The sequence below is a fragment of the Callorhinus ursinus genome, unplaced genomic scaffold (genome assembly GCF_003265705.2).
Source record: "Callorhinus ursinus isolate GAN/ISIS: 27379988/994484 unplaced genomic scaffold, GSC_fseal_2.0 scaffold7, whole genome shotgun sequence".
Taxonomy (NCBI): Eukaryota; Metazoa; Chordata; class Mammalia; order Carnivora; family Otariidae; genus Callorhinus; species Callorhinus ursinus.
The window spans coordinates 9,033,971-9,061,176 of record NW_027397069.1 but is presented as its reverse complement, the minus strand read 5'-3'; the positions used below and the strand labels follow the sequence as shown (position 1 = coordinate 9,061,176).

The 27,206-nt window shown below is 43.5% G+C and overlaps 1 protein-coding gene and 1 non-coding gene across 2 annotated transcripts; one reads left to right on the top strand and one right to left on the bottom strand.

Moving 5' to 3' along the window:
- Positions 1–5,303: 5,303 nt before the first annotated feature.
- On the bottom strand, positions 5,304–6,318 carry OXGR1 (oxoglutarate receptor 1). The gene is given in 2 exon segments (XM_025874522.1): positions 5,304–5,333; positions 5,335–6,318. Coding segments are annotated over 2 exon segments (1,014 nt in total).
- Positions 6,319–20,501: 14,183 nt separating this feature from the next.
- LOC112826951 (U6 spliceosomal RNA) lies at positions 20,502–20,604 on the top strand. Its single transcript, XR_003209092.1, has one exon. It is a non-coding gene; the product is annotated as a U6 spliceosomal RNA (small nuclear RNA).
- The last annotated feature ends 6,602 nt before the right edge of the window (positions 20,605–27,206 follow it).

The following is a 27,206-nucleotide window of genomic DNA, read 5'->3' as shown; positions in this document are numbered from 1 at the left end:
AGCAGGAGAATCAGAGTCAGACAGAGGAGGGGAACAGCTAGAAGCAGAGGTCAGAGAGATTCCAAAATGTTGTGCTGCTGGCTTTGAAGATGGAAGGAGGGGCCGTGAGTCAAGGAATGCAGGTGGCAGGCATCTAGAATCTGGGAAATGCAAGGAAATGGCTTCCCATCTAGAACCTCCAGAAGTAAGGCAGGACTTCTGACCTCCGAAAGAAAGTAAAGTTGTGTTGTCTTAAGCCCCTAAATTTGTCGTAATATGTTACAGCATCCAGAGGAAAGTAATGCAAACCAGATGCTAGATTTAACAGGCAAAGATGTTAAAGGAGCTATTTAAATACGTTTAAGAGTTAGTTAAAGGAAAGTGATATATTTAGTGAATGAGGGGAAACTTCAGAAGAAAAGTGGAATTCAATAGAAATTTTACAACTGAAAAGATTTTAAAATAACTGAAATAAAAAACCTCTCAGGGGAGCCCCTTTGATTCCTTTCAAATGCAATTTCTGTCATCCAAGTGAAGATTAATGGACATGAAAGGAGATAAGATCACATGACCAATGAACATGGGTAAAATGGTGGGCAATTGAAGCAGACCCAATGGTTATATGATACTGTAGTAAACAGACAAAGACTAAAATAACTAATTATTCAGTTCTAGAAAATATAGGGAAAGGAACAAAATAGATCCAAAGACCAAACAAACAAACGAAAAAAACTTCACAGGAGTGGTAGAATAAAGATAACCAAAAGTCCATTGCATAAATTAAAAAAATACAATATCTGAAATTAGGCATTCAATGCATGAGTTTCATAGCAGATCATATACAGTACAAGCCGGGATTAATGAAAGATAAATAGAAAATGTTCAGATAGAAGCATGGAGAGGGAAATAGAATTGCAAGAAAACAGATCAATGTGCATAATAATTTATTTTCTTCCTAGGAACTCAGTCACAGAAAGGGCTCTACCCCTTCAGGGATTTTTGCATTGCTGGCCTTGTATCCTTTGATATCATCTGGACTCATTGTGTTTTTTGTTGTTGTTAAAGATTTTATTTATTTATTTTGAGAGAGAGAGAGCTTGAGGGGGGGAGGGTCAGAGGGAGAAGCAGACTCCCTGCTGAGCAAGGAGCCTGTTGCGGGACTCGATCCCGGGACTCCAGGATCATGACCTGAGCCCAAGGCAGTCGCTTAACCAACTGAGCCACCCAGGCGCCCTCATCTGGACTCATTGTATAGCATCAGGTAGATTATATCAAACGGTGTTGCTGGGTAGAGTTTTAAGAATAAAATTAGAACTGGAAGTGAACATTTAGCTTCAAGTGCTATATGGCCTTGTAACTACTAACGTCCTGTTCTTCTCAGAGCTTTCTAGGGGAAAGTTAAACTGCCCTGCCCTGGTCCAAGAGGACACACAAAGACACAAAGGTGGGTTTCTAGAAGCATGGCAGCAGTAAGGCAAGCTCCTTCCCCAAGGGTGCAGCTCTAACCCTGTGGATCATAAGCATGGCTGTTAACCCCGAAGAGTTAAAGAACAGAAATATGGCCGATGTAGAAAGAAAATGCTGCCAACGCTTACACTCCCGTGGAGAGAGCACTGGAGGGGCAGCTTGCCGATCTCTTTTCATCCCTTGCCTGTGCCTTCCCAAAGAAGGAGGAGGAGCTCAGTTTGATCAGTGGGTCTGCGCTCAGAGTGGATGGGTAAATGACAGTTGATGGGCCAAAGATCTTAACAGAAAAGCAGTAATGAACAAAAGCAGAAGAGTGTTCGAATTTTAAAATTCACCATTGTGAAAGCCCTAGTGGGTCCAGACAAAAATTAGCAATGACTGATAAACTATGAAGGGCAAAGGAGTTTGGAGATCTTTAGGAGATGAGCATTAGGCTGATAGATCCTGAAACCCCTGCTCAGTCGTTCAATGGAGGGCAGCGAGACGTAGAAGCTCCTGAGGCAGAGTACTGTTGTGGTGGAAGGAAATCAGAGGAAGCAGAGGTTGGCGGCGGGGGTGGGGAGAGGGAGAAGAGAGAGGGAGGGAAGGAGAGAAGGTGGCGGGAAAGAATCTGCATCTAATCTAACCTCCAGCTCTGCCTTCCAATTTCCACCAAATACAGGGCGTGGAGGGACATGACAAACAGCAAAATGGAATTAAGACAGGCGAACCCACAATCAGGAAAATGCCACAGGACAAATGACACAATTTCTGCAGTAAATAGATGATAATAAATAAAGGAAACAGGAACTCTAATAGATTAACAGAAATTTTTTTTAACAATTTTATTTATTTGAGAGAGAGAGAGCACGAGAGGGGGGAGGGTCCGAGGGAGAAGCAGACTCCCCGCCGCGCAGGGAGCCCGACGCGGGACTCGATCCCGGGACTCGATCCCGGGACTCCAGGATCACGACCTGAGCCCAAGGCGGTCGCCCAATCGACGGAGCCACCCAGGCGCCCTAGATTAACAGAAATTTATTAGACCTCCCAACCACATGCGATGCATGGGCCTTGTTTGGACCCTAATCTGAAAACAAAACAAAACAAAACAAAAACAAACCCAACTGTAAAAAGACATGTTTGAGGTAACCAAGGGAAAGAAAATATAAGGATTAGGTATTAGATACTATTAATAAATAATTTTTTATTTTGTGTTGGTTTTCTGTTTTTTGAAAGAGATCAATGTTGAAGCACTTGTGGGTGAAACTACTGTGTTTTCTAGGATTTGCTTTTAAATATTCTAGCAAAAAAGTGTGGAAAGGCATAAATGAGACAAGGATAGGATGTTAATTACTGGTGAAATTCGGTCACGGGTACGTGGGGTCGTTTTGATACTTTCTCTTATCCCTGACCATTTAAATTTCCATGACATACAGATAAAAACAAAGTGGAGGGGTTCCTGTGTCTCCAAAATTTGGAACAGATTTTTCCAGATTCCCTGCCCTCACGTGCAATGGGCCTAACTTGAACTCGGAGTCCTTACCGCGGTGAACAGCCCCAGCACCTCCCTCTCTGGCAGAGAGTCAGAACTCTGCTCTTTTGTCCTCATACTTTCTTGGCCTACAACTACAAGGCAAGGTCATTCAGGTCCCATTTTAGTCTCGGAAGTATCATCAATCTCTTTTTTTGGCTTCCATTCCAAACACAATTAGCCCAGAACTCTTTACTTTGGAAAATAAAACTCACCCTTTGAATCCAATTTAGCTTGGATCTTTGTGACCATATTCTATGCGCAGAACCCCAGAGGGCAGACAGTCATCTGCGCCTGACCCCAAACTGCAGGGAGCAGGTCAGGTATAAGAGAATGACAACACAGCTGAATAAGGGAAGGTAGTTTGAGGATAAAGGAAAATTATGCATGTTCCCAAACTAAGATCGTTTATCCAGGGTAATAGAAAGATTAAAAATTTGAGAGAGTGGGATTATGTGTCAGAGCAAGGTCCCTAAGAGAGCAGAAGAAGGACCAAAGATGCAGCAGAAGAATTAGTATCAGAAAGAGAACCGGTTTATTGTTCTGAACATGGGTGTGAAGAAGGAAAAGGAAAAAAAAAAAAAAAAAGATTCTACAGGGACAAGTTGAGACAGACATAAGGGAGGTTGAGGTGGCTTTTTTCCGGTGGGCAAAATCTTGGAAATAAGAAAGGAGAGAGACCGAGGGAAAGGAAACGGGTTTGTGTCCAGGGTTAGAACAACAAGAGCTATGGTATATAGGCTAACTAACCTGGCCACACTTTGGTGAGGGCCCCGGAGCTGGACTGGGCATTTGGGAGACGGGAGAGGAGAGTGACCCAACCTCCAGGCTTCCAGTGGACCTCGGGATGCTGCCCCCTGCTGTGCAGTCAGCAGACGTGAGCAAGTTGAGCTCTCCAGTCAAACGGCTCATTCCTTATGCTATCGAAAGGCCCCAAAGAGGATGGCTCAGAAGGCAGGTGGTGAAGACAGCGCCATCATCCAGAAACGTCCATGTGCAGAGCCACTGCCTCCCCCCACACCCCCCTGCATGCTTGGCACAGGTTCCCCACCAACGTCCTCATTTAGGTCTAATGTTCTAGAAGCACCTGAAAGTCACAAAGCATTCCCATGGTACTCATTCTTCTGTTTCAACCATCTATTCCAACCTTATTCTAAAACTGATTCTTAAAATTATTTTTTGCTGTCTAAACACAGAGAACATAAGCTTCATTTAAATAGAATAATGGTCAAGCTGCGTTTTCACAGAAAAATGTCACCAGCTTATTCAGTGATTTTAAATTAGTTTACTAATTGTATCAACACATTGACTAAGGTTTTAGATATCCAGACTAGGCATTTTCTCAAATATTTATACTTAGTGATAATTAAGCACAGACATAACTCAAAAATAGTCTTAGCTGTTATAATAAATAGATAACATATTTTCAAGAGAGTCACAAAAGAGAAAGGTATCTAAAGAGAACTGGTGTTTCCTGGGATAATTTTCCACAGAAATCCAAACACTGTTAGATTTTACTTAATACCCAATATATACATGACATTTCAAAGTACTTCTGTTCCCCCAAAAGAGGCCTCTCCTCCCTTTCCTGGGATGTGATGACAATTACTAATACAACTTGATAATTTTTCTCAATTCAGTAACAACTTCTAAAAATATCTACACCAATAAAGACAAAATGCCTCCAACACCTTGCAGGTATGTCAGTCATCTGCGTAGACATCTTTGAATTGTCTCAAGTGTATTGTATCAGTTGGCTTGAATCTAAACTGATGAAAGCCTAGCGAGAAACACAGTTTGATGATCTCAAAGCAAAGTTTGAAGGAAAAAAAAGTCTTAAAGACATGAAATGAAAACAAAGAGAATACTGAAAAAGAGACAAATAATGCCTTGGATAGTCTAAGGGTTAAATACGGACAGGCCCGGGTATGAAGGAGCATGAAACCAAGTGTGAGAAGAGTGTCTTTCTTCAGTCTTGGCACCTAACTTAACTGGGGCAAGTGGGTGAACTTTCGATTTTATAAAACTCCTGAAACTCGTAGTTTTATTTATACAGAGTAAGTTGGTGAGACTAGATATCCTAGATTTTTCAAGATGTCCCTGAGTTCCAATAGTTTCAATTCCACATGTGAATCCTCTCCTGATAGGTGTGTATCCCATTCTTACATCGACCCTAGGGAAGATCTCAATTAATGGGTTGCACAGAAATCCTGGTGGCCCTGTCCTGGCTTTGGCATGTAATTACCTGAACATACAATATTTACTGAGAGCCATCGAGGGAGCTATTCTGGACTTCTTAGAAGTTCAAGTCTCAGCAGGCTCTTCTTGGTTGACTAGCTGAAGTATGTCAAGGGTTGTTTGAGTAACTGATTTTTTTTTGCTTGCTCTAGGTCCACACTTGCATTGCATCTCACCATCGAGCAGATGGCCTGCTGAAAGTTGTCACTGACCACCACGTACAGTAGTAGGTTACCGAAGGTGTTCAGGGCAGCCAAGGGTCTAGAAACGATGTAAGCTTCATGGATCTGATTCTCAACGGAGCAGCTGATTGAAAGCAGGCGAGATTCGATCCGGATGACCCTCAAGATGTGGAAGGGTAAAAAACATATATAAAACACGAGGAGTAGCAGGATGGTTAGCCTTCTAGCTTTCTGCTTCAGGCAGCTGTGATTGTGAGGGCCCTGGGTTAGGGTGTAGATGATCGTCGTATAGCAAAGTGTCACTATCACCAGGGGAAGGCAGAAAGTAGTGGCCGTCAAAATTAGATTATACCATTTGATGGTGGCGGGGTCATCCGAACTGGTGAGGTCAAGGCAGGTAGATCTGTTGTTCCCGGTGGTTGAGGTGATCAGGAAGGTCATAGGAACAACGGCCACCAGTGAAATGATCCACACCGCAGCGCAGGCCACCACGGCCCATCGAGTTTTGTGGATGGAAAAGCAGCTCAGGGGGTGAATGATCACAAAGTACCGGAAGATGCTAAAGCAGGTGAGGCAGAGGATGCTGCTGTACAGGTTGAAATGGAATCCGAAGCGGATAAACTTGCACATGAAATCCCCAAAGATCCAGTTTTCGTCGCTGGCATAGTAGTGAATCAGGAAAGGGAAGCTGGTCAGATAGAGCAGGTCTGTGCAAGCCAGGTTCAGCATGATGACGGTGCTGCCTTTCCAGGGCCGCATTTTGAAAATGTAAGTGGAAATTGCTACTGCATTCCCTGGAAAGCCCACCAGGAAGATGATGCTATAAATAACAGGGAGGTAGTGCCTCTTGAGTGGGATTTTTTCATCAGTGCAATTTCCGAATGGCGCTGCATAATCGGGGAAGTCAGAGGCATTTGCAAAACTGTCTGGTGGCTCATTCATGGCTGTCTTTCATCTTGCAGGAAAACAAGAGTTCGGCTTGGCAGTTCAAATCGGCTTCAAAATAACTCGCTGATAAAGGAAAATAGAAAACATTAATGATGGGGTAATGAAAACAATGATCTTCTTTTAAATGAAACTTGCTCTAAGATCCTAAATTCGCCACTTCTTTCTCTTTAATCTTCAAGAGACCCTGTGGAGAAGAGATTGAATTTCTAGGAAAACTATTGTGAGGCAAGACATCTAATAATAATATAAAAGTTAAATTACCACCAGAATGAAAATGAAGGGTTGGAAAAAACAACTGCGCTTAGCTGTGGAAAACAATTTGGCAAGGTTGCCGTTTGGGGAAGCCGTAGGGTGTCACCATTAGAGACTTCACCAAAGACCCGCCATTACTCAAGCGCGAGGCACTTCACCATCGTGTTACCTCTAAACCTCACAAACTACTGAGAAATGTTCCTTACTTTCTCTATTTTACAGAAGAAACAAACACTGAGGGAGGTTTCACAACCTGTCCCTGGTAAGGCATCTAGGGGCAAAGCCAGGGTTCAGACCTGTGTTAGTCGGATTTAGAAGCCATCCTCTATTCTGCCTTACTTCACTGTGCTGTCTCTCCATCTGGATTCCCCCAAATACATGATGGAACATGAAATGGGAAGGCAGGAAAAGACAGAATACCGGCCATTTTTAAAATGTAGATTTCATGCCTTGCACCATCACCTGGATGGTAGATTTCATTTTCAAATGTCAGCTCTTCCAACCTATTTTACTAGCTAACATAATTTGTTCATGGGAGGGCATGTGTGTCTGCCAGGGGAAGAAGAGCAGCAGATTCATGCAGCGTTAGGAGCTTTGGGCTCTGTCGCCAGCCTGCCTGACCTTGATTCTCAGTTTAGCCGCTGAGAACTTGGATGTCCCTAAGCACCTTGCTGAAGCCCTCCAGGGCTAGGAGCAGTGGGATTTTCACTTCCTTCTTCTTACTTATCAGTATTTTCTAAAATTTTGTCAGTGAATTTCTGCAATGAGAAAAGCATGAAGATTATTTAGAAGAAGAATTACTTACAATTAGCTTTTCATTCAGATGTAAATAGATGCTGGTAAAATGCATCCACTTACACATTTATGGAGTGCCCACTGTGTATTAATTAGGCACTCTGCCAGCTCTTAGAGATACAAAATGAATAACACACACAGATGTACAAGCCACTATCACAGTCTACTGGGGGAGATGGACATGGACATAATTTTAGCGAAATATAACCCTACCACATGGAGCTCTCAATATATTTTTTTAAAAAGCAAGAAAAGCACTTGGAACACTACTGGGCGTGTGATAAGTGCTCAATAAATGTCGGGTAGTTGTTAATCACTAAGTCCTTTGATAGATGAACGGCACAAAGCTACCGAGATCGCAAAGAAGGACGGGAATACCTACCTGGAGAACGGGGGAGGACACTAGAGGAAGGTCATTAGGAAGGAACATTTCAGCTGAAGGTAGCAATAGGAAGGGAAAGGCATTCCAGGCAAAGGGAATAACGTGTGCAAAGCCACTGACATAGGAAGACTTCAGAAGGTTCAGGGGAGCTCTAAGTAGCTCAGTGTAGCGGCTACATTAGGGAGCAGTGGGAGATGCAGCTGGAAAGAAAAAGTAGCTGATAATGAAAATAATAGCGCTTCCTGTGGACAAAGCTCTACTACTCTAAGTGTCTTACGTGTATAAATTCATTCAATCCTCACAGCAACCTGACGGGGTAGTTCTGTGATCACTCCCATTTTACAGAGGAAACTGAGGCATGAAGAAGCAGTGATTTGCTCAAGGTCACCCTGCTAGTCAGGAGTGAACCAAGATACAGACTAGGGCAGTCTGTGTGCAGAGCAAGGCTACCCCTCACAATACATAGGCAAGAATTGAACTAAGTGCCCTAAAATAACAAGGCTGAATTAGACTTTATCCCAGAAGGGCTAAGTAAATCAAACATCATAAATTGTGTGATGCAGGGCTAAATTGTCAATGATAATGGTACTCAGCTCTTTGGGTTGAGAGAGGTTAAATAAGTTGATACGTTAATGTACATAAAGTGTTTTGAAGGATGCCTGGCACATACCAACTGCTATATCATTGTCTGCCATCATTATTACTATTACCTGGTATCAAAATCTACACTTTCACGCTTTCCCTCAGTGTAGTAAAGAGGTATATTTCAGACTGGCCCAACTTAACTAATCTGAAACTGATAGAATCTTCCCCTGTTCATTGGCCTTGAACATACTCCTCCAGCTCACACTTCGGGTGCAGATCAGGATGCCTTTAAACATTTATGACTTTTATTCCATATGAATTGGGGAAAGACTAGCCTAAGGATGTGAAACATGCCACCGGGCAGCCATTAGGATCATCCGGGGGAGAGGCCAGTACTCATTGGGATGTGTATTACAGACGGAAAGCAAATGTTTCTCTCCTTGTCAAGTTAATTTACTCTCACTGGACACAATATTCCTCGAACTATTACCTACACAGTACGGGAGGTAATAGGAGTCAGGTCCTGCTGACCAGCAAGGGTGCTCTGAGCCCAGGAAACTGCAGCGGAGAGCTTTATCCTCGGCCAGATTCTTTAAATGGGCTCATGGGCAGGTATTTAAACCCGAAAGCAAGGGGTCATGGTCAAAGAGTCCCTGAGGCAGCACTTCCAGAAGTCACTTTTTAATAAGTGCTGATTCAAGGCCACACTGTTTGTCTGTCAACTCCCTGAAAGCAGAAACATAGAATCACCTCATACCCCAAGGGCCGACTCGGAGAAAGTGCTCAGTATATATTTGCTTAAAAAAAAAAAAAAAGAACTCAGCAACATCAGCAGAATTTTACCTTAGGCTGAAGGGTTAATGAAGTGGCAAATATTATATTTTAAAAAGTTTGCTTCTTTAACCACTTTTAAAGCAAGAAGCACAATTATAATTTCTGTTATTGCCAAATAACCCCCTGGCCCTGGTATGGGGCCATTTTTAATAATAATCATATCAGGAAAAGACAGGTTGTAGGTAGAAATAACCACCTTACTGTTTTGAAAAACAACAGTTCAACTGGGGATTTAATGAAAACCGACTGACCCATTGTAAGGGAGAAGGGGTTGGCTAAGAAATTTAACCCCTCTTCCATAAGCTTCAGCAAAAGAATGGTTGAGTTTACAAAATATGGGTCAAGTTTAGAGTAATGGATAGAACTGGGCAGGGATGTGAGTGAAGTAGAATGAGGCAGGTTCCAGAGTCCTGTGAAATTCACTACCACCACCCAGATGTCCACAAAGGACTCATTTGCATTCAAAGGACAGTAAAGAAAAATGTGATGTGTCCCCTATTTTTTGCTACAACAGTGGATCTCAGTCATAGGGAGGTTATAGACCACCTAGAACTAACCGACTCTTCATAAACTAGCAATAATGATCTATTAAGTTTCAACATAACGAGATACATATATTTGAACTAAACTAGGTAACACACAAATAAAAGCAAGCGCCAATGATTTGGGATATTTTTATAAGGAAAAAACCACATCATTTGGCTTTATCTTTTTCTCTGAAATTGGGAAAAGAATGTGATTATTTGAGGCTAGTTGCAGGACATCAGTGTTTTGGAAACACACAGCTTGGGGACCGCTATCCTAAATGCCAACTTGCCCATGAACCTCACAGACTGGGATACCAAGCTTCTGCAGATAGGGAAGATACGAACAGAAATAGCATCTATTCAAGTAGCAGCATATACTACGGTATGTCCATGGCACACTCTTGCCCATTTGGTGGGAACAAGTAGGATTAATGATGAAATGTGATTTTTCTAGGGTATCTGTTAATTTTGTAGTAAGCTCCAAACCCAACTTCCCAGACCCCACCCTGTCAGTGTTCTCTTCCCTCTGGACTCACACCCTGGGTTTTTCTGGTGCTATTCCAAGGCTGAGTTAACATTCATTCTTTCCTCTTCTCAAGCTGCCAGTGGACCAGGGACATAGAAACTTGTAACCCTGCACCTCTCACATTCCTTCAGAGTCCCCGGAAACTGCAGCTCGGGCTGCGATTGGTTATCAAGAAGAACCATAGATAGACATTTCATTCACAAAGATCCATCTTCGTTTCCTCCTCTACATATCTGTAAACTGATTTGATTTCGTACTAGTGGAAGACAGACCAATTCTTACTCCAGGCAAATTTGAGAGGCGCATGAATGTTGTCCTCCCAGAATTTGAAGGAATTCCTCTCCCTAACCCTTCCCTCAATCCCAGTTTTCAAATAAGAATCTGCCACTCAGTCACCCTAAAGACTGTTAGTACTTGCCATGTTGAGGGGACCCAAAGCTATGGTTTTAGCTATTTGATCTTTAAATAAAGTCTATGGAAGCCCTCCTGGGAAAAATACATGTACGGGCACACAGAAATTTTACATACCATTTGGAGACTTAGAGACAGTACTAAACTTGTTCATTAAATCCATAGTGACAAAACAAGACGAAAGAAAGAAAGAAAGAAAGAAAGAAAGAAAGAAAGAAAGAAAGAAAGAAAGAAAGAAAAAAAGAAAGAAAGAAAGAAAGAAAGAAAGAAAGAAAGAAAGAAAGAAAGAAAGAAAGAAAGAAAAGAAAGAAAAAGAAAAAGGCATGGGGGGGGTGTTCCTTTACTTGTTGGGAAGACTGTGGGGCAGTGTCTTTGGACCTTTGCTAACACCAGGAAGATGCAGTAAGAGCTAAGAATGTATCCAGAAGTCAGAATCAATCAGTGTCAGAGATGAATGCTGCCTGTCCCCAAAGTACCCCCACCCCCCAAAGACACCCATGCTTGGTCCTGAAAAAGGCACAAGATGGGATTGACAGTCCGGAACTTTTTCAGGCCTCCCTGAGATAAACCTCTGGCCATCTTAGGCTCTCCTTTTCCCTGCGGGGATGCGGGGTATTCCTGCTGCCTCCGAGAGAACCAGGGGCCCCTGATCTGTCCGCGCCCCTCTCCTGCCGCAGAGACGTGCCCGGGGCTCTGCTGCCCAGGCTCAGGGCGCCCCGCGTCCCTCCCGGATCAGCGCCGGATCCCCGCACCCGGCCCCCGCCGGCCCTCCCGCAGCTCCCGGATCCGATCTCCGCTCACCTGGCGCCTGGTGCGCGGCCCCCGTGTGCCCCGCGTGGCCGTCGGAGCGCGGCTGCGCGCTGGCGGCGGGACAGTCGGAGCCGAGGCCGCGCGCACCGCCCCTGCCCCTCCCACCCCTCTGAGCCCTGAGGCAGGTGCATGCTCCTGGTCCCGCCCCCGCAGACAGCCCGCGGCATCCTCCCTCGCCCGCTTTGGAGGCCGACCAGGGGCAGCAACTTCCACTCCGGGAGAGCTCTGGACATCCTCCACGCCGGCTGGTCGCGAGCCTGCACAAAGGGAGTATTTGCAGAGGTGGGCTCTTGCCCCAGGAGGGTTGGGGTCCTCTTGCCTGGCTCCAGAACTATCGGCACCATCGCCTGCTTGCCCACAGTTCAGGGCCTTTTATCTAGCTTGGAGTGGAAGCGACTTCAATCTGACCCTCTAAATTAAAGACTTCCACTGAAGTGTCTTTTCACTGTATCCAATTACAGGCCTGTCCTCCACCACTCTGCAAAGTCGTTTAAAAATAGTTTGTAACTGTGTAAGAAGAGCATTTGTCTGGATCTCCAGATGTAGGTCGAAGCCCTCTTGCCATGGGACTTGGGAACAGCCTCTTCCCTGCTCTGAAACTCAGCCGCATCATCCAAGATAACAGGGCTCTGAGTCATTGGACTCTACGGTCTCTTCCAGCAGAAAAGAAGACTTCTGTGTATTGCCGAAAAGGAGATGAGTGGAGAAAGTGCCTTTCATGCTCTGTTGTGAAAGAGCATAGAATGCCCCTCTGCATTTCCATGTTGGTGCACAGTATCACGACCAGTCCATCCTGTGGACATGCAGGCCTGCTTGAGCAAGAATGGCAAACCAGGCATTCCAGAGCCCAAGTGAAAAGACTCTCCCCTAGCTGATGGTTGGGACAGTAGGTTTTTAAATTTTATGCTTATTATTATTATTATTTGGGTCCCAGCCTTTCCAGGGAAATACCTTGCATTAGGAGAAAAATTATTCTCCAGTTTTACTGTTTTTAATCGCTTCCTCAATCTCTCATTTGGAACTATTTGACCCTATTTTGTGCCAATCCACCCACACATTCATTCATCAGACACTTGCTGCTTGGTTATTCTATATAATCAAGGCACTGAGGAGATAAGGAGGAATAAGACATGATCTCTAACTTCTAGGAACACATGTCCTAGAAAAAAATAAACGATTAATGTAAAAAGTGATTAATGTTGACACTGGTAAATTAGGGTGCTAGAACGTGCATAATCCAGGCATAAGAGAAGGAGAGATCAGAAAAAGCTTCCTGGAGTAAAAAGACATTTGAACATTTTTCCATGATGAGCAGGATTTCCAGGTAAAGAGGAAAATGGCTAAAAGAGATTATTGAAAGTGTTAAGTCCTAAAATCTTAAATGTGCAAGGAACATTTTAAATTATCCAGTTCTGGGAATATAAAATGGTGCAGCCACTATAAAAAACAGTATAATGGTTCCTCAAAAAATTAAAAATAGAATTACCATGTGATCCAGTAATTCTACTTCTGGGTAAATACCCCAAAGAATTGAAAGTAGAGATTCAAAGAGATATTTCTACACCTATGTTCAAGGCAACATTATTCACAATAACCAAAATGTGGAAGCAATCCAAATGTGGTCTGTACAGATAATGGAATATAATTCAGCTTTAGAAAGGAAGGAGCTTCTGACACAGGCTGCGACATACATGGATGAACCTTGAGGACATGATGGTAAGTGAAAAAAAGCCAATCACAAAAGGATAAATACTGTGTGGTTTTGCTTGTATGAGATCCTTAGACTAGTCACATTCATGGAGACAGAAAATAGCCATCACTTTATCAGAAAACAGTATCTCATAACCTAACACTCTAAATCTATTTTTTAAAATTTTTTTAAAAAGATTTTATTTATTTATTTATTTGACCCAGAGAGAGCTAGAGAGAGAAAGAGACAGAGAGCAAGCACAAGCAGGGGGAGCAGCAGGCAGGAAAGAAGCAGGCTCCCCGCTGAGCAAGGAGCAAGGAGCAAGGAGCAAGGAGCGACATGGGGCTCAATCCCAGGACCCTGGGATCATGACCTGAGCCGAAGGCAGACGCTTAACGACTGAGCCACCCAGGCACCCCATAACCTGACACTCTAAATTGGTCCATCAACAAGTTGATTATTATGAGCTGTCTTTTCTTTTAATATTTACCTGTAAATACAACTTCTTACTACAATTCAAAATTATCACCTATAAGGTAGGCATTTGCAGGAAAAAAATACTAACCAATATAGATCTTAATCATTCTCCAAATAAAAAGAATGACAATTTACATATCTTTAAAACAACTTGCATTAGAAAATGATGTCACTAATTTAGACCATGTTTAAGCTTCAAATTTAGGTCTTTTAGTAACCCAAGTCAAAGACATAGAGGGTGAAATTCAACTTCCATTTAAAATTGGTCTCTTGCCCAGATTCAGAAATGCACTTTCTTCTTTTAAATAAGCACTTGATAGAACAGGATTCCAGCACTTACGTTCACGGCTCTGTGAGCAAGACAGGTGCCACCAGCAATGTGCTGCAATCGATCCTTCGAAGCAGAGGATGGGACTTATCTTCATGAAGATCTGGATACCCAGAATGTCTCCAGTTAAGAAACACTGACATCTTGGGGCTCCTGGGTGGCTCAGTTGGTTAAGCAGCTGCCTTCGGCTCAGGTCATGATCCCGGGATCCTGGGATCGAGTCCTGCATCTGGCTCTCTGCTCAGCGGGGAGCCTGCTTCTCCTTCTCCTTCTGCCTTCTGGTGCTCTCTTTCTCTCTCTCTCTCTCTGTGTCAAATAAATAAACTAAATAAAATCTTGAGAAAAAAAAAAAGAAGCACTGACATCTTAAAGCCCCATGCTCCAAAAAGCTCTGAGAAACTCTGTGGAGAAGGCAGATTCAAGTAGCATTCTCCAAAGAGCCATTAATTACTGAGTTGGGGGCTGGCAGGGGGAAGGAGTAAACACATGAGTTCTCGTCTTAGCTCTTACTCAGTTGAGTGAGAAAGGGACAAATGGTTGGTGACAATAGAGACCATCCCGTTTCTTTCTCCCCTGGTTATCCTGATCCAAACATCAATGATCATGTTTCCAGATAGTGTTTCAACTATGGTTGAATGTATCATTCCTGACCATTTGTATTAACCATGTGTTTTCTTTTCCATAGTCTGATGCTTTGACATTTGGGGCTTTGCTGACCTGAGAGACCGTCTCTCAGGGTTAGCCAATTTCTGGAGAGAGTAAACTCACCAGAGAGTGTACTTTCAAATGCACACCAGTCAGCCCAGAGCTCGTAACACCAACCACCTCCTTTAGCAGGCTCTCACACTCTGGGCCACTATCCCTCTGCTCCAATCACCCCAAAACCGGCACCAGACAAAGAGGGACAGCCCCTATGCTTCAGAGCCTGCTGAAATTATTCCAACCAGCCAGTCCTAAGTCCGCTTCCTCTGCCTTGCCTGTTCCTTCCCATGAGAAACTACAATAAAGTTCCCTCTCTCCTTCTGTCTCTTGGCCAACCCCAGCACTTGCCTGCGTGTCCTAACCCCTGGGGTGGCCTGCTCCCTCCTCTTGGGGTCTGTGAGCATAACACACTATCTTCTCAATCATCTCCTGATCTGTTGACCTTGCCGTACCTGAATAATAACAAACCTTTATAGCCTTGTCAGACTTTTTTGTAACTTCAGCCACAATATATCTCTTGGTATGATAGCAGTATTCTCATGAGACTGTCTTGATTTGAAAAAAAAAAAAAATGGTTACCTTGTTTTCTAATGCCTTTAAAATGGATTGCTCGGTGAAAATGCACTGTTTAAAAAAAGCAAGGTTTTGACCCATGCTCTCCTAGGCAACAAATTCAATTTTTGAGATGCCTTCTAGATTCTTGCAATATTTCTCTGATGAAGAAGACATTATGGTATAGTGGACAGAACCCCAGAAGTTCGAAGCCTGAATTTTAGTGTTTAGAAAGCAACTCAGTTAGCTGGGAAAAGAAATTCCCTTTTTAGGCTTCCATCTAGGAAAAGCAGAGACTGGACCAGACACTTTCTATGGCTAGTTCCAGATTAAACGGATTTTAGTCGTGAAAACCTAGGAAAAGCTCAGAGCTTTGTTTCTTAGAAAAGTAGGTATGTTATTGCTATGCCAACATGAGTCATCTGCTGTGCTTCTGTGTGAACATCGTTTGATGATTTTTACATGTTTTCAAATGATGTTTTGTTGTAAACACTTCTTTGAAAAAGAGGCTTTTCTGGGAAATATGTGACTGTTGGGAAAGAGATCGATTAGATTGACTATCTTTAGATCCAATCCCAGTAAAATCTGGAAGATGAGTAGCTGCATAACAGAGTGTTCTGGGTGGATAAAGAGTCAGGCAGTTAGTACAGCTCTACTGTTGAGCCAGAGAGAAGGGTAGGATTGCCACTCTGTTCAGCAGGAGTTTTAATGTGAGGTATGGTGACCAGTGGAAGCAGGGAGAAATGGAGATTAGAGACAAAGAAAAGGTGGTATAGAAAAGTCAGAGAAGAAGCAACGGCATCATCAAGAATTGAGCCCTTTGCCTCTCCTGAGCCCCGTATCCCATCTTTCTGACCATACTAACTCCTCTATGACCCAGAAAGACATTACAAGACTTAGAGATAAGACAAGGCCTAATAAAACACTAACTACTTTATGAGTCTCTTTGCCCAGAAGTACTTTTTTTTTTTTTCTGGATACTTGCTGTACTTGTAGTCTGTACCATATTATCCAGCATTTATTCATTTTTAAATTCATTTTTAAATTGTTTACTAAGTTTAATAAACTGTAATTGTTTTATTAACTTGAGTCTTGCCTAAGTCAACAGGATTGTCTCCATGTTGTTGGAGGGGACTTTATAGTCTCCTCCTTGGATCTTAAACAGCATGTTACATAGATACATAGCAAGCAATAACAATTGCCTATTGTTTTGGTTATTACTATAACCATGAATCTGATTCCTCATTTGACCTTGATCAACACTAAGTTCTTTAGGTTTCTAGTTACAAGTTGAGACCAAACAGTTTCCCACTGGTGTCCGGTCAATCAGTTGAGCATATGAAAACAACAGAGGGAGAGAGTGGCCAAGAATTGAACAGAATGCAAACTAAGCGGAAAGATCGAATGGGGCGATGAGGAACTCACCGGGGACCGGAGAACCACTGTAGTCACATGCCAGGGGGTGCCCCTAGTTTGTGCAATGCGCAGAAGAGTAGAACAGGAGGAGAGAAATAAAAGTGGAGTTTGAAGACTGACATGTTTAAAGGAGAAGTCTTTACTTATTCTTTCTTTAGGCTAAAGGTAACCTCAGCATTAGTGTAGACTGAGGAAAATTTAAAAAGCCAAAGGAGAAGAAAAGTTTGGAGAAAGATAATTAACGGATAGGAGATATAATCACGATGGGGAGGTATTTCTCAGCAAATAATAAATGTGTTTGAATCCTGGCTCCTACCCTTACAAGCTGCATAACTTCTCTCTTTAAACCTCATTTTGTTCATTTTGCCAAACTGGAATAACATGATTGTTGTAAGACCTAAATGAGATAATAGATAGAAGTCATTAGCACAGCGTAAGCTTTCATAAAATAGTAGCTATTATTAAGTCAGGAGCACAGATAGAAAGGAGAAAGGCCACCCATTCCTCTGAGATGGAAAAGGGGGATAGGGGAAGATCTGCATGAACTTGAGGTGGAATTCCATCATTTCTGAGTCCAGGGATTCTCAACTATGGCAGAATATCAGAATCGAGGGGGGAGCTTTCAGAAATACTAGAATGCCAGCATTCAGAAATGCTTTCCTCCTACCCCAGACCAATTAAATCAGACACTCTGAAGGTGGGCATGACTATTGGTATTTTTTTAAAAGCTCTCCAGGTTCACCATACAAAGTTGAAAACGATTAGGATAAATTTCATTTCTCGAGTTTGACTATACATTTTTGAAGTAAATATTTCAAAAATTTTAAAGAATGTTGATGGCAGCCATGGAAGAATCTCAGAAACACTGCGTTGAGGGGCGCCTGGGTGGCTCCGCCAGTTAGGTGTCTGCCTTTGGCTCAGGTCATGATCTAGGGGTCCTGGGATCGAGCCCTGTGTGGGGTTCCCTGCTCAGCGGGGAGTCTGCTTCTCCCTCTCTCTCTCTCTCTGCTCCTCTTCCATCCTCCCCCCCCCTCATGTTCTCTCTCTCTCTCTCAAATAAATAATCTTTAAAAACAAAAAAAAAAAAAAAATTATATCGAGCAAAAGAAGCCAGAAACAAAGAGACTCACTTTGTATGATACCATTGTGATTCCACTGAGATCAAGCAGAAAAAAAAAAAAAAAATCTATGAGGATAAGAGTTAGAATAGTGTTTGCTTCTGGGAGGGGAGAAGCGTTGGCCAGAATGGACAATCGAAAACCTTCTAGGTTGATGTAAATGTCCTGTATCTTGACTTGGGTGTTGGTTACTGAGCTAAATATGTTTGCTCAAACTCATTGAACTGTATACTTAAAATCTGTGAATTTTACTGCATGTATTTATACCTATATATCTAACTACACAGGCATTGGGGAGCCATTAAGAATGGTTGAGTAGGGAAGCGTAAAGCATAATAAAAGTTATTTTAAATGTGTTTAGCACCTTATTATCCACTAGTTTTTCTGTTGGGCAGGCATTTAGTTCAAATCCTTATCAGTAAGTTTCTACTACGTAAAAGGGATGTCCCAGGAAACTGTTGGGAGAAAGGAACCAACTTACTGTTTTCAGTTTAGAGATTTAATCTTTCATATGCTTATATTATTTAGATATCCTCGTATATAGTATATATTATATGTTGGTTATTTGTTCAGCTTTTCATCTTCTGGCGTTTCCATCAGTGGTTAAGATTTTAGTTCCTCGTTTTGTTCCTTGGACCTTTGAAAGGATGGAAAGAACGTTGGGGCAGAATCATGTGGTTCCTTAAGCTATCTTCTTGTTTTATGAAAGATAAGTAGATTCAGGGGCCAGTGCCAAGTCTCTTGCCAAGAAGAGGAAACTTAAGGATACCAGCATAGCGCACAAACACGATCTTTGTCTTTACATCTAAGAAGGAACGCCCCACCCACCCACCTGTGCACACACACCCAGAGACTCAGCATATAGAACTCCCCTCACGCTCTGTCCTTCCCCGAGGCCCCCACAACACAACGTGTGGCTTTTGTGAGTCCCAGTTGCACTACTAACAACCAGCGCAAGACGGTCAGTGTGAAGCAAGTAGCAGAAATTGGTCCCAGCACTGCTTTACCTTCTGTAGTCCCCACCTTTTCCCCTTTGCCCTGTGTATGGAACACTAATCCCACTTACACCCTAAAGGAAGTTTAGAGATTCAAATTCTTGTTGTTTGTTTGCGTGTTCTATAGCAGCCAATGGTGATTGCATTAACTTCACCCCACACTAAAAAAAATAATTCGTTGCCAGAGATTCCATTCCCTTCCTACCTCCGTTCATATTTCTCCTGTCTCACTAGACTCTTTAGGGAACATTAGGCCACCATGAGCTGTTGAAATTCATCTCGCTCCGGGCTAGTGTCATGTCACTTTTCCCTCCCAGCAACCACGCTGAGCAACATCATCTTATTTTCTTTGTCAGGCTTCTGCGTTTGAATTAAAATGCACACAGAACAGGCTTCCATCATTTCTTTATTACAGCATTTTCAATTTCTTCCTTTTGACCTTTTGATATTGCTTTCATGATTATTTTTTTCTAGGGCCCTGTTGACACAACAGACCGCTGGACTAACCTATTAACCTTTTGAAAAATCAAAGTTGAAATCTGATTTGAGTGAGAAACCCAAAATAGTTTTCAACTAGCCTGGGCTTTATGAACAATAAGCCAGACACGTTCATCTCCGTGGTGAACGGGCTCTGCACGTGGAGAAGCTGCCCAGCAAGAGGGGTTTAAAATGAAATGGGATGTAAAGATAGCATCGGGTTTAATCTTAGAGGGGCTCATCTTAGTCCTCACTTTTAGCAAAAAAGAAAAACACACGTGATTTAACTCAAGAAGTGTTTCTTCCTTTCTCCGACTTTGCATAGACAGTCCTCGGGAGTCTCTGCCCCGTCCACCATGCGCGCAGATGTACGATTGCCAGGTGAAATCAGTAAGCGCTTTCTGTTTCCTCCCTTCCAAATTATACAGACTGATATTTCATGAAATTGGGGGGAAAATTTTTTGAATCCCCTTTCATTGTAAAGCCTGCTTTAACCCCAATTGTGAGTTTAACTGTATCTGGACTTTTGTGACATTCTCGCAGCTGCGCAGTGATAATCGATGAGACAGGCATGCCCCTTTTGGTTAAAGGTCTCCACTTTGAGAACAGATGCCTCACTCATCTCTATACCATCTTCAAAAGCGGTCTGTGCCTGGCCTTTGCCAACCCCTCTCACCCCCCTGTCCACGTGAAACATACCGATCACTGGTCCTGTGTGGTTTTACATGGCTTTTGAGTCTCCAGGGCAGACCTTTCTGTTTTACTATATTTTTAACTAGGGGCAAAGGGATCACCAGAATCTTAAAGTGATATTCTTTGAATAGATACACCCATATTTGGTGATTTTATTGCATATTTATTCGAAAAGGAAATAATGCCACTCCCTTCACTCATAATTGCTTTCAAACCTGCTTTTTTGCTTTATTTAGGGTTTGTTCATTCTGCAGTGACGCCATCTGGGCGGGGCAGGGGCGGGGCGGGGCGGGGCGGGGGGTGGGGCTAGGAGCCCGTGAAGCTCCAGGCCAGGGCCAGAAGCCTCCCCTGCTGAGAAGCAACCTTGCAGAGCAATTATCATCTGTGCACCTTGTGGCTTCAGCCACTTGCCCTTTGAAGGCTGAGCTTTTGAGCGCTGTTCCTTCCTGACATTGTCACCTGAAGGGGACATTGACAGCAGGCTCTTTTTTTTTGCATGACAGACCTGTGCACTTATGAGGCCTTGAGCAGGGTCAGCTATATCATTTGCAGGGTCCGTTACAGAATGAAAATGTGGGGCTTCTTGTCTAAAAAGGAGGGTGCTCACTTAGGCAGCACATATACCTACTAACATTGGGACGATACAGAGAAGATTAGCACGGCCCCTGCACCACTATGACACACAAGTTTGTGAGGTGTTCCGTAAAAAAATAAAAGGAGAAAAAAATGCCTTTAAAGCTATTAAAATATAAAGCTTTTTCCTTTCTTCTGAGGTCTCCTTTTGATTTATCATGGTATTTGGGCTTTTTTATTTGCTATTTAATGTCATTCTAAATCAAGAAAAATCAACATTTTAAATGATTAACATGAAACTTGCCATTCATCTTTATGTGGTGCAATACCAGCGTTAAATGCAAATAGAGGAGCATTCAACTCATATATAGCACCCTCGGAATGACACAAGCCATATTTCGAAGCTCATACGTGTAGTGCACAAAACGAACTCAGCTTTTCATAGCACACGTTCCACCGACTCTATTTTCATTTTACTGAAGAGTAAGGAAAGGCTGAAAGGAAAAGAAACCAATGCCGTATCTTTTCCTTTCTTTCTATGTCATCATTTTCAGTATCATTGGCCGGTTCAAGAAAGTAACACAAGTAAAAAAAAAAATGGTGGGACAGGGCTCCTTGCTCGTCAGTGTTCATTAGACGGCCACTGTCTTCCTCTGCGGCTGAAGCACGTTCTGGTTTAAACAGAAAGCGTGGCCCAGAGGGGTTGTCAATGACCCCTCTTACCCGGTCACAGACCCAACATGCTGTACTTGCTTGGAGTCACTGAACTGCCACACCTCATGGGTCCACCAGAATGCTTGGCTGTTTGTAAATGCCATTTGTAAATCAGGCCGCAAGGAACAGCATTGCACTTGCATATGGCATGGAACTTCTCTGTTCACACACATGCTCCATTGTCCTATCCTCTTTCCCTTATAAAACACAAGCCCAAAGAAAGCATTCTTAAGAATTTCAAGACAGCGACCACGAGGGACCCTTTGGATCATGGGCTCAGGGCTACTGCCTAGGCTGCACAGCCCCGAAGTCAGCCCTGGCCTTGAATTAGGAAATGACTTGTTTGACCGACTCCGGTTCAACCGTGGAAAGGTTATCAAAGTCAAGAATATTTTCAGAAGCACCAATTAGGAAGAGACTTTTAAGTTGCTATTTCTTATGTGTGTAGACCACCAGAGATATCAAAATCTGGGTATCTTTGAATGGGTTCTACCACCTCTGGTTCCCTGTTCTATGCCACAAAATAATTTTATAAACTGTGAGGGAGACGGATTACCTCTGGCTTCTGGTAGAGCTTCAATCTCTGAATGGCTACAGACACATAAGCTCCTCTTCTTCTTGAGGCTCCAGGTTGCAGAGCCACCCCCTGTTATTCATTCTGGGTCATTCCTTCTCAGGGCCTTGACTGATGATGTCTTTTGGACATGGCATGTGTGATGTACTAAAGGCTTTGATTCTGGGTGGACCTTATCTGCAGCGGCTGACCCTCCATCCACGAAGGGACAATATGTAGACAGTGAGGCCTTGAGAGACAAAAGAGGGACTGTGGAAAAAAGACCTTTGCGCAAAGGAGTCATATAATCATCCCACAGCATTTTGGACACATGCTCACACACACACACACACACATACGCAGAGGCAGGGCAGTGAGGGAACAGTAACACAGATTTCTTCCTCAAGGACTGACAGAGCGAGTTATCCATTCGGAACTGACATTTTTAAAGTTGGCTCTATGCACAATTCAAGCTTTTGTCTTATGAAATTACTGACGACCGGGAGGAGACTCGGGCTTTGCAAATAATGTTTTCCTCAGACATATCAGGACAGTAGCCAACCACTCCCTACATCTTTCACTTCTCTCAGAGAGTGAACCTGTTGCATATTAATAGAAATCACCATGGGGATGCCTGCTCACGTTTTTCTAGTGAGCCGCCCCCAGGCTGCGTCCCCACAGTTTTCTCCTTGTGTCCTGTGGAGAGCTTCGGAAACACACCCTCACCCCTGTGGCATGGTCCTGCGAGCAAGGAATGAGAGCCCGTCTGTTGCATGCAGGGGCCTGATGTGCCGGGCTGCACAGTCAGAACAGCGGCGACCATCCTTCCTCTCCTTGTCCTTGGGCACTGACCTCAGCCCTGCGCGTCTGCAGGGCTCAACAAAGACCAGTTTGGACCTGCCTCTGCTCTTGCTCTCAGTCTCTCTCTGCGACCTAGCCTTCGGCCACAGTAGTGTGCCAAGAGGCATTGTGCCTGAAGCCGACTGAGTGGAGTGGTAGGGCTGAGTCTAGAACACTGTAGATGGGCGGGATGTCCTTGTGCCCTTGAGGAGCCTCTCCAGGCACCCAGAACTCACCCAGAGGTAATCCATCTCCTTCACAGTTTATAAGCAACCAAAGCAAGCACAGGGCAGCCGCTGTCTTTGAAATAATAAAAACCACAGTTCAGAGTTTGGCTTTGCCTATTTCTAACCAGATAACCGTAGACCAGTTATTTAATTCTGGAGGCTTTTGTTTTCTCCATAGTCAGAGACAAGAGTACCTCCTTGCCTACAACACAGTTTAGAGACTGAACAAGGTTTAAAACTGCCCGTACGATAAGACACCATAAGAAAGCTGTTAAAGTCTGTTGCAACGTCAGGCATTACTACCAGGTACCTAATCCTGTGCCAAGCAGCGTGGAATAAAAGGTAACTAAGCCTGCATGCTTATCTGAAATCAGCTCACAATCTGGCTGGGAGGCAAGGCTCTATATGTGGTACAAATACACTCTTTTAGATCTCCACATTATGTATTGCTGATAACAAAGAACACTCTGTCTAGAAAGTTGAGTCTATGATTATTTCCATTGTACATATGAGGTAATGAGACGCAATGATACCACATACCATTTGAAGGTCACATGCATAACTGCAGGAAAACGGCAAACCCAAAATATGAAACCTATGAAGTCTAAGTTCAGACTCCAAACTTCACCTTGACACCATGCCATGTCCTTTTATTGGTATTAAATATTTAGTACAGGCAATAAATGTTATGGAAGTTATGGAAGAGATCAATATGATAATCCTCTCAAAGACCCTATGTATCGTTCCCTCAGAGCCCTACTTTTAGCTTTGTGATAAGCTACACAAATAGCCTAACCATAAAAACGAAGCCTTCTTAATGTGCTCTCCTTCTGAAAGTTCTCAAAATCTGTCAGCTCGGTTAAAATATGGAGCTTTTGATGAAGGCTTTTATGGGATGCTCAGACCTGAGCTTCTGATGCTGGCGGATAGGGGGTCTTCAGGAAATGGCCAAGGATGTCCCATAGATACCAGAGTTCTGCTCACACGGGCGGCGAATTCTGCCGATGAACACCATCTTTACGCGTATATTTTATTTATTTTATTTTTTTAAAGATTTTATTTATTTACTTATTTGACAGAGAGAGACACAGCGAGAGAGGGAACACAAGCAGGGGGCGTGGGAGAGGGAGAAGCAGGCTTCCTGCAGAGGAGGGAGCCCGATGCTGGGCTCGATCCCAGGACCCTGGGATCACGACCTGAGTTGAAGGCAGACGCTTAACGACCGAGCCACCCAGGCGCCCCTACTCGTATATTTTATTAGGACTGCTTCATTGTGCCCTCTTACTTAAAAGTACTGAACTGTAGCCTCGTTCCTTTGAAACAATATTGGTCCCAGAATAGAACTGAATAGTATTTCTGGCTCTTGAGGGAGTCAAAAGTGTATGTCAGATTATAAAGAACAATTTGATCACACCAACGTAGCACAATCAAAAAAAAAAAAAAGAGAGAGAGGTCTTAGTGAGAAGGCTGATCTGGAACAGAATACGACAAACTTAAGAGCCACCCCATATTCCTTCTTCAAATATCTGGGAGAACTCACTGGTTCCTGAAACTCACTGGTTCACCTACGTCTTTTGATTCCTCTTTCTGAAACTAATAAAATCTTGATGTGACTATTCCTAATTCTAACCCTGCTAACAACTATCTTGTGTTCATTTTGGCTCTGTCTCCCCACACGGCCCCATGAAACATAGAAGCCATATTCTGAGGGCTTGGAAGAGCAATGCTAAAACTCCAGAGATCTCTTGCTACCAGAAAATGGGGTATTTTTCCCTGAATGGCTTTTTTTTATGAGTTTTCTTCCTGAGTTTTCATTTAATGTTAAGTGTTGACGAGTGGTCTATTCAATCAGGCTCCCAGCACGCTTTATTGAACACTAATCCTGTGCAGCTGAACTTGGTGTTCGAGTGACCCCTTACTGATGGCCATTTACCAGTAGAGATTTTAGAGATCTCTTGGAGATCTGTGCCTTTGGCAGAGTGCTCCCTCGGAACCAGGCATCCCAGTGGGAGGACTCCCAATCAAACGATTTCAGAGCACTTTCTTCGGTGAGTTTCTAAAAGATGGAGAACAAGTGGACACTGAACAGTTAGCCAGGGATGTGGTCAGGGAACCCATGGCGGCCAGCAGAAGCCAGACACCCTACAGCTGCAGCCACATGATGCATGCTGAGTTTCAGATGTTTGTGCTCCATTAGGAACAAGCTTTGGACTAAGGCAAGCCTTTTAAGGATCTCAGGAGGAACCCGAGATCAGCCCCAGGATGACCTAAATGCCAGTGTTTTCTGGAAGTTCTAAACACAGTGAGATGCAGAAGGATCATCACACATGCAATTATTTGTCACAATTGGCCTCCCCTATTAGGCTATAAGTCTGTGTCTTGTTTGTCACTCTTTGCCCTGTGTCTAGTCCAGGCTCTGGCATATGGTAGCCATTCAGCAAGCTGGACTTATTTCAGGTGTTGTATGTCTTTAGGGACCAAGCTACAGGATCTGACCTGGCAAGGCATCCTCAGGACCCAACCGTTGCCCTATAATATACACAGTATATTAGCAAACCCCAATGTTTCATGCCACCTCTCTCCTTGGGGCCAACTCTTGTGAGTTCTGAGCATGAACCTGCCTCAGGAAAACAGAGATGAATCTCTATTTCTGGAGCCTTCTTCAAGTTGAGCAAACTTGGTCCAGCTGTCTCTTAGACTGAGTCCCAATTTGTTTTCATTTTAAAATGTAGGTTATTAACCTAAATGGAAGAGAACAAAGCAGAGGACCAGTGACCCCGAGTTTTGTGGGAAATGTGCTGTGAGTCTGAGAGCAATAAAAATTTCCAACCCAGACAAGTTAGAGGCAGCAGAGGTATTTTCTCGAAGAACTAAAGCAGCCCCGTGATTTTGGTGTTGGCATTGTTGATGTTTCCTATAGAACATTCTTTTCATTTTAAATTGGCTGCTCTGTTTTTCACCTCAAGTTCAATTTGTTAGGAGGGAGGCTGAAAAGATTAAGGATTTAAGTTAATTTGGGTATTTGGGGGAGTTACTGCAAACGTAGCATCTTTTCACTGGATGGATATGTGGGGGTGACACATGGGTCCTCCCCACCTCCAGATGCTGGGGCTTTAAATTGTCATGAGAATTAACATTTTATCATGCTGTTGTGTCTCCAAAAGAAAAGTGGGCATGCCATAAATTCCCTCAGAAAATCAGGCAACTTTTCCTTTGTTTCAACTCATGTGGAAAATATTAAACATATGAAGAGACATCGTAAGTGGTGGGATTTTTCCGCGTGTAGGAAGCTAAGCCAACTATATGCATTTCACATATAACCTCCCAACAGCTCAATTGAGGCCCCATTGTATTATTCTCCATCTTATATGAGCAGAAATGAGCATCATAGAAGTTTTTTGGCTTCTCCAAGTTCTCCCAGGCTGTACCTGTTATTAGTTTAGTACCTCTGAGCTCCACACAGCGTTCTTTATTCTGCTTAATGAAGTGGGGACTCCGAGAACCTCATTTCTCCTCACCTGCCCATAGGTGGTCCCAAAGGGAGGCTGTGGGCTGCAAGAGGAAGAAAAGACAAAAGAAAGGACTGCCATAAACTACCACAGATTGGGTGACTGACAACAGAAGCTTACCCACTCTTGGTTCTGGATCTTAACAGTCTGAAACCAAAGTGTCAGCAGGACCATGCTCTCTCTGACGGTGGTAGAAGAGAATCTGTTCCAAGCCTTTGTCTTGGCATCTGGTGTTTCTGGCAGTCCTTGTAGTTGCATCATCCCAAGTCCACATGGCCATCTCCCCTCTGCGTGTCTGTCTTCACATGGCGCTCTCTCTGTGTGTCTGACTCTGTGTCTCTCCTTTTCCTAGAAGGACACCAGTCACATTGGATTAAGGACCCCACCATACTCCACTATGGCCTTATCTAATCCTACATCTTAATTACATCTGCAAAAACCCTCTTTCCAAAGGAAGTCATATTCACAAGTACTAAGGGTCAGGACTTCAGTATATCTCTGGGGGAATGAACTCTACCCACACAGGACCATTCTTTTTCTCTGTTTTGGTTCTCCCTGTGACAACCACTCACAAGGCAGCTGTGGTCCCAGCAGAGTTCATCGCACTGGCTGGGGCTCTTGGGCTTCAGAGGCAGGTCGTCTCCAGTGACTTAACCTCTCTGAGGTGCCTCTACCCACACTGACCACTCCTTCGGCCCAGAAGTCTGAATCTCATCTCTGAAGGGCGCTCCACAACATTTCCAAATCCCTTCCTTGTACTCTGTTCCCTCAGCTGTGATGTTTGTAACTGCCGTCTGCCATTGTTGCCCCTCTTAAACCTTGAAGTACTTTTTTTTTTTTAAGATTTTATTTATTTGAGAGAGAGAGAATGAGCGGAGTGAGGGGCAGAGGGAGAG